This window comes from Armigeres subalbatus, chromosome 3, assembly GCF_024139115.2.
Source record: "Armigeres subalbatus isolate Guangzhou_Male chromosome 3, GZ_Asu_2, whole genome shotgun sequence".
NCBI lineage: Eukaryota > Metazoa > Arthropoda > Insecta > Diptera > Culicidae > Armigeres > Armigeres subalbatus.
In genome coordinates, this window is record NC_085141.1 from 400,680,629 (window position 1) to 400,688,866 (window position 8,238).

General features: G+C 43.0%; 1 protein-coding gene across 1 annotated transcript; it reads left to right on the top strand.

Annotated features, from left to right (window-relative positions):
- Positions 1-3,885: 3,885 nt before the first annotated feature.
- Positions 3,886-4,592, top strand: LOC134224056 (C-type lectin 37Da-like). Its single transcript, XM_062703295.1, has 2 exons — positions 3,886-4,016; positions 4,090-4,592. The coding sequence occupies exons 1-2, from the start codon at positions 3,903-3,905 to the stop codon at positions 4,474-4,476; spliced, it is 501 nt and encodes a 166-aa protein (XP_062559279.1). The 5' UTR covers positions 3,886-3,902; the 3' UTR covers positions 4,477-4,592.
- Positions 4,593-8,238: the final 3,646 nt, after the last annotated feature.

Here is an 8,238-nt window from a genome sequence, read left to right on the forward strand (position 1 = left end):
GCAAGGCACTTTCAACAATAAACATCAACATAAACAATGCTAATTATGTGTTTTCTGCACATAGCAAGGACACTCAGTGACAGTCGATTGAATGAATTGGTGGAGTAGTCGTCTGACTATGTCATTCTATGTTTTGAATATTCATGCGATGTTTGTCAAAATTCGGACCGAAGTTGCTTCATGAAGATGAATATTTTAGGCTCTGCCTCAAACACCCAATCACTCTTAGTGAGTTACAAAGTGTAGGCTTCAAACAATACCAAACTGAACCGACTTACTTAGAAAAAAAGAATAATAATAATAGAAACTATCAAAAGGATAAGGCTCAATGAGACTTTATTTCTAATTATACCAATTTCAAATCAAACCGCATAATTCGTTAACCTTCTAATTGGTGGCGGCCTAGGTTTTCAAGTCTTGTTTTATTGGTTCCAATTTTCAATACAGAGACCTATCTCACTTGAAGGTGACGTCACCACTCTTTGGTTTGGATTCCTGCGCTAGATTTTTGATACTTAATGCCAATAATATGTACAATAAAAATCTCTGACCTTTTTCCATCTGCAAATTTCACGAAATATATATTCCGGCTATAACCCCAGGGTTCCTCGAATCCACTCGAAATCAAAGGTTCGCAAACATGACCTTTAAGTGGTCTTGTTGTGTAGGGGTTATCACGCCTATCTAGAGAATAGGAGGTTGAGGGTTCGAGTCCATCCAAGACACATGGATTCTTTTTCGCAAATTTCATATCAATTTGTCCATTTCGAAACATGTGTTGTGCATATGCACAGCCAAGATATTGCCTGATTTTCTCAAAATTGCACGCGGCGTACCCTTCAGGAAAGGTACCGCCGCGCTTTCTGCATCCCTTTTACTTGATTCTTATGGGTGAACAGCATCGCGGTGAATCCATACCTTACGCGGCCATACCTTACGACAGTCATTCGCCGCGTGAAGTTTTGTGCAAGTACCCATTTGAGAACATTACAAACGCCGCGCAGTGTATCATATCCTGAAAATCCGACAATATTCAACAAAAAAGAAAATGGTTTTCGTACGGCCGAGTTGCCGAATAATATGCAATTAATTGTAATCAAGTGTCGGTCTTCCACCGTCATTAGTCGTCTGAGTACACGCGACCGCATGCGTAGAGCAATCAAACTCATCAAATGCTTTAGCCAAGCAAGCCTTTGGCACAGCAGAGTGTGATTGATTCGCACTCTATACAAATCCGCCCAGCCCGTTGTTGAGGGCATAGAGTGTGATGCTCTCGATTAAGAAACCTCGAGAAAAGCTTGATTGATTTTTCGTTTTGAAAATGAAATGAAATACACAGCATTCTGTTTTCACACGATTTTTTTCAATTTACCACCAAAATCTATGCAACATGTTCCCAAAAATGGGGCCCTCCTTAGCCGTGCGGTAAGACGCGCGGCTACAAAGCAAGACCATGCTGAGGATGGCTGGGTTCGATTCCCGGTGCCGGTCTAGGCAATTTTCGGATTGGAAATTGTCTCGACTTCCCTGGGCATAAAAGTATCATCGTGTTAGCCTCATGATATACGAATGCAAAAATGGTGGCTTAGAAACCTCGCAGTTAATAACTGTGGAAGTGCTTGATGAACACTAAGCTGCGAGGCGGCTCTGTCCCAGTGTGGGGATGTAATGCCAATAAGAAGAAGAAGAAGAAGAAGAATGTTCCCAAAAAATCCTAAATAATTAAAAAAAAATCAGATGTTTTAGATATTTTAGATCATCGCAATCCTGGGAAAATGTAAATCGTGTGAGAAGAGAATTTTGTGTGCGATAATGTGAACTAACATACACTCAAAAAATATACACGCTACTATAAAGTGTTTTGCACTTTGATTTGCCCTACTGTTCAAACATGTGGAACTTGAGTGCAAAACACTTTCAGTAACTCGTCATACCACATATTAGTTTAAACAACAAAACACTTTTGACACAAGTGTTGTTTCTTGAAAAAAATGCTTTGCATTTCGAATGGTATTCTATTGAAATGCAAATGTATTATTTGTCATTTTCAATGGGAAAAGCTTTGAAAGCGAATGTTCGTGGTCTTCGATTTTAATGTTTTCACTATTTCAAATATAGTAAGAATTGTGATTCACGAGAAATATCAAAAGCGTTGTTATGTTTTTAAATTTGTTTATAAAGCTTATTAATTTAACCTTTTTATCTAATATACAATACTATATCTCATTAAAAATATCACTATATCAAGCTATTGATAAATTTTTATTCAATTTTGAATGCTCAGTTTCTACTTCCTGTTGGTTTCGAACATCATGTGTTGGATCGCATAATGACCGGCGGAACTGTAAAAGATTAAAAATAAATGATTTAGTCGAGTCAAGTACGAATGACACTGAAGACGGCCTTACTGTTGAGGTCGAAATACGTATCTGTCAAGATACAATTAAGTGATGGAATTCAATGGGATTGTACAAACTCGTCTTATGACAAGTGAAGACATTCCACTAAAAAGCTCAAAATAATTTTCTTAACAAAATGATTTAGATTGACAGCCAATTTAAAATTTTTCAAATATTTACTGTGAAGTTTGGTCATGACCGTTTGTTGATTCAATACTGGCAATACTTCACTATTTGGTTCCTGCAAATAAATTAATTAAAAACATCATCTTTAGGCAAAAATTTATATTAACTCGTAGTTAAGGATTATATGTATCTTATAATATAAATTATACTTACTTTCTAGAACCTGTTTTTTCTGGATTTGCTTCTTACACTGTGTAAAGCACTATATAAACGTGTAAAGCTCTTTCGATTGGTCACATTTTATTTACCTTGCCAGCAAAACAATCGAAACGAAAGTGTTTTACCCTTCGAAGTCACTGTTGCTAACCAGCAGGGCAAATTAAAGTGTATTTCAATTTAAATTAAATTATGAATAAACTTGAAATCGAAGAGTGACTGAGAACTGAGTTTCCGAGTTTCACTTGAATTTGAATAGTGAAAATGTTTGAACTGTAGAGAAATACTTTTGAAATCAAATGGTAGACTTACATTTACATCCATGTGTAAGAAGTCTTGGATCAAACGTTTCGATTATTTTGCGTGTATGCCAAAAATTGATTCGTTGTACATTATGAGGGGCTATTCTCAAACTACGTAGGAAGTGGGTTAGGTCAAGAGTAATAGTTTATACAAATAAAACAAATATCCTTACATAATGTGTTACGAGGGAAAAGGTGGGAGTTCAAAATTGCCTAATTTAGCGTTACGTTGGGCATAAACCCCCCCCCCCCAAGAGACGAAATTTTTAGAAGAAATTTTTTTTTGGTAGAAAAAAAATGTTCAGAAACCCCCCCCCCCCCCAGACCAATTTTCTGGCTACGCCACTGGGATGAGTACATCAGTTGGCAGATGGTTAATTACTGGGTGGTGCGGATAGAATCGTCAAACTGAAGCCAAAATTTTCTATTGTGCTGAAGCCAAACATTGAAGATTGTGGTTTTAGATCTTATATTGAGAAGTATTGTTATTATTTGGGGAAAAAATAAAATAAAATTGTGTTAGAGTTGTGCATTCCTTGTAAAAAAAATATTCATATTATATTTCGAGTGGAAAATTAGTAGGAATGCAACTAAAACGCACTCTTTACGAGATTTCACGGGAATGAGCAGCTGATTGGAGCAGGAATGTATGTAAACCATCGTAAAGTCATGTAGAGTCTCGCGCATTCGTGCGCCTTCATGCAGCATGGAAAAAGAAATTCGAAGAGCGGAAATGTTTGAAAGCCAAAAACTGCAAAATAATTTTTGCTTATGGGATTGATTTCAAAATATCCCGCTACTCGCTTAAGATGAGAAAAGCAGCTCTATCCGCAGCACCCAGGTTGATTTTGAATCAGTCATGGCGAAAACATCACAGCAGAAAGCAACCGCTTTTATTGTGGTTTGGCTTGTCTTACAAGTCCAGAATATCTTGTGTAGTACCGATAAGGAATATGAAATTCCAAGCATCAAAGTGAGTTGATCTAATTATGCTGTTTGCTTAACAAGCAAATCTCAACTAATCGGCAAAACCCTTATCAAACTAGGCAAACTGGTTTAAGGCGAACGAGTTCTGTAGCTCGATCGGCAAGCAATTGGTGACGATCACTAGTCGTGATGAGAATGACGCAGTGGCGCAGTTTGTCCAGAGTACGGACAAGTTCAGTGATGTGTCATCAATCTTCTGGCTCGGTGGAAGTGATCTGGCGGAAGAAGGTACCTTTAGCTGGATGCCGAACGGACGATTGGTGAGGTACGCCAACTGGTCTCCGGGAGAACCGAACAACTACGATGACACGGAACACTGCATGCAGTTGGTTTACATACCCCGATTGGAGCAGAGATGGACCTGGAATGATAACGAATGCAGGACCAAACACATGTATTTCATCTGTGAGAGTAAGCTGGGCGGTTGTATAGAACAGCTCAAGTGATAGTAAACAGAAATTCCAATGGGAGGTTAAATTTGTAAACGAAAGTATGATCTACGCGTTTCGTTACATCAACTAGAAAAATAAATTTGTTCACAAGTTTCGTCGCCTTTATTGAATCAATGGAATCTATTTTGATTGGAACCGTACATTTGAAGAATAGTAACTCAAAGAACGCACATACTTTTCAAGCATGAACTTCACTAAGTTAAAATCATTGACTGGACTACTCCTCGTTTTTATTATTGGTAAAAATCATAATATTAGTTCCATTACTTACTTAAACATGGCATTAAATCGTTGTAAAGAGTAATTGAATTTCTAGCCACATTTTCAGGAGGAACCATCTCCCAATCAAATCCGGTTCTGGACGGTTTGTGAATCTAATTCTATCTACATGGAGAAGTGCAATATATGTGTGTGCTCTAAAAACGATTTCCATGCGTAGTGCACAACTTTTTTTTTTTTTATTCATTTCTTTATTTGGTAGGCACTCTGTGTTTCTTAACCGCTACTGTGCCGTGATCTACTGTGGTATTCTGCTGTACAGAATCCACACAGAATCTATTTTTAGACATTCGTTGTTGTTATTATTGCCGGGTCCTTCTCATCGTGAGTCCATTGTGTCCTTTTGTCCGTATCGTGTATCCAGTTTCTCGTTGCATTGTTCGGTTGCCGTTTATCCGGGTACGTTGGAGAAATGAATCCGAGAAGAACAATTTGTCAGTCGTCATCGGGCAGCCGTGTCGGTAAGACGCGCACCCCAAAACGCCACCATTTGGGCTGCACATCAGGCGACTGACAAGGGCTTGGTGGAGGGGCTGGGAATCGAACCCATGACCGTCCGCTTATAAGGCGAACGTGTAGCCAACTACACTACGGGACCCCCCAGTGCACAACTTTTCTTTGCAACAAAGTTCAGGGCAGCTATCAAATTGGGCCGCCCACCTGGAGCAATGATTAGGGATGATGAGTGACCTTAGCACGTATGTGATTGTGATTCAATATATATTCACAAGTAAATATTTTTTTCAAACATATGAAAGATGTAAATATCATCGAAGCATAATATCAGTAAGGACCTCAAGAGGAGCTTGCTGAAACTTCGAAAGTCGATGTTGGACGCCAAGCTGTAGACGGCGGTCGGGGCGGCCAAGTGTAAACCCGTGAAATCGGTGGAGTCGAGGTCTACTCAGACTGAGGCCCAAGGATTCGCGGACTCGGGCAAGATCGAATCGACCGAGGGCGTGCCAGCGAAGACGGTGGTGCCAAAGTCTACCCAGACTGAGGCTCAAGTATTTGCGGGCACGTCGGGGGTGACTGCTCCAACGGAGCAGACACAAAAACGGGGGAGACAGTCTCCAGGGGATGAGCTCCCTGGGGGCCGCTCCAAAACGCGGAGGGTTACTACCCCGAACAAGGGTAGTGGGGCTGGGAAGCTGAACCCCGGCCAGGTACCTCTTAAACCGGGGGAGGAAGGACCTGGAATGGTCCGTAGGGTAGGCTAGGATAGGCGCCAATCGCTCCAGGGGCGATGCCCAAGTCATCAAGACGGACGAGGCTAAGTACTCGGACGTCTTGAAGGCGATGAGGAGATATGTCAAGCTCGGTGACCTCGGCGACGATGTACGTCGAATAAGACGTACCCGGATGGACGAGATGATCCTCGAGCTGGAACGGGGCGTCTCGCAAAAGGGCGCCGCCTACCAGAAGTTGGCGGAGGAAGTCCTAGGCGAGACGATCAAGGTGAGGGCACTCACGACGGAGGTGAATCTAAGGGTTAAAGACCTGGACGAGATCACCGAAGTCGAAGAGCTCGTCACAGCACTGCGGCGACAGTGTGAAGTGGAGATGCCCACCGCAGGTGTTCGGCTACGGAAAGGGTCGGCAGGAACGCAGGTAGCATTGGTTCGGCTATCTGCAACGGACGCCTCCAAGGTAGTCAAGTTAGGGAGCGTCAAGGTGGGATGGTCGGTGTGCCCTGTGCGCATATACGAGCAACCCGAAGTTTACTTCAAGTGCCTAGAACCGGGGCACAAGCAATGGGCCTGCAAAGGCCCTGACAGAAGGAATCTCTGCCGAAGCTGAGGATTGGAGGGACATAAGGCACAATGCTGCAAGAACCCTCCCAATTGTTTGATTTGTTCCAGCAAAGCTGTGAACAGCAAGCCCCTATAGGGGGTTCGAAGTGTCCGGCGTTTAAGCGTGCTGCAAAATCACAGTGCAGGTAACGCAGCTGCCGTGCTCGGCCTCGGCCGAGTGTTTGGTGTGCGCAGGTTTAAAGGAAACGGCGGAACACGTGTTGTTCGTGTGCCCACGTTTTCGCGCAATGCGTGACCACATGCTTGCCATATGTGGTCTGGATACTACCCCGGACAACCTAGTTCGGAGGATGTGTAAAGATGAAGTTGGCTGGAACGCCGTTTTATCGGCTATCGTCCAAATCGTTTCGGAGCTACACAGAAGGTGGCGCGTGGACTCAATGATGGCTGGTGCAGGCGCAAATAAGAGGTGGTTGAGGTTTGGGGTTCGGAGTCGGCTTCATGGGTCATACCGGTGGTCATGTCCTGTGGTCGAACTCGATCCTTTTATCGAACAAGTGGCCGTGCAAAGAACAACATGGTATCATCGCTTTCGCGGCGTCGGTCAACCGGGTGGGTTCCGAGCCCGAGGGCGTGGTAAGGCCAGGTCGGCAATGCGCTGGCACGATACCATGGTGTTCTTCTAAACAAGCGAGTCACGATGTTTTTGATGCTGCAAGGACACGCAGCTAACTGCCCCCCCTTTGAAGCATTACTTTCTGGTTGTACCGAAGGGACGATGGGCTTGGCGGCAATGGAAACGGTTTAGCGGGTCGGGGATGTAGTCCTGCCTCCCTCGTTTGCTGTTGGAGGTGGTCCCTAACCCCGCACTTGCTGGACAACCCAGGATGTCTGTTGAGCAGATTCCCCCTCCATTGCTTAGGAAGAAAAAAAACGCGCCCCCACAGACATCACCTCAATTCGTCGAGCTGAGTCGATTGGTATATAACACTATGGGTTTCCGGGCCTTCTATAAAAAGTTTGTTTTTGGAGCGATCATATAGCCTTTACGTATACTTAGTATACGAAAAAGGCGAAAACTACAAAGACTAACATGGGACAATTAGGGGTAATATGGTAGTGAAGAGGATAGGTTGATGCGTGTTCACCGTCTTGATCAAGGCATGTCAGCAATTACCTCAATCAGCGATTGAAAAAAAAGCATCTGCGCCTTATGCGTAACATTTGGTAGTACCCACCCCCTCCCCCACCTTTTGGTGTAACAAAATATAACGCAAGTGGGACCTCCCCCCTCCAACGAGCTAGTGCTGTCCCATTTGAGTCGACAACTTGATTGGAGCTTTGCTGATGCGTGTTTCGCCCTCAGCGGTGGGGCCGTCTTCGGTGTCTAGTACCTACTTGAGTCAAGTAAAGTACGAGACATTTAGGATGGCTTTGGTATTGGGGCCGGGATACGTGTCTGTGGAGTTGCAGTCAGGTGGACGGCTCGTCTTATGACAAGAGAAGACATTTCACTAAAAAGCCCTAAACAAGTTTCTTATCATAGGATATCTATTCATGGTTTGAACCAAAATGAAGGCATTTGACGTGTCTTCGAAACTAGGCCCATTTCCTACATAGAAACACTTTACTGCAGCAAACTTTATTTTACGTCTTAGCTCATAATCTCTCTAACAAAGTTCTAAGTTTGAACTACTGGCAGCAGCTCCCAAATAAAATACTA

Coding starts and splice junctions, on each gene's coding strand:
- LOC134224056 (XM_062703295.1), top strand. CDS start 3,903: ATGGCGAAAACATCACAGCAGAAAGCAACCGCTTTTATTGTGGTTTGG. Junction 4,017..4,089: donor ATGAAATTCCAAGCATCAAA/GTGAGTTGATCT, acceptor TTATCAAACTAG/GCAAACTGGTTTAAGGCGAA.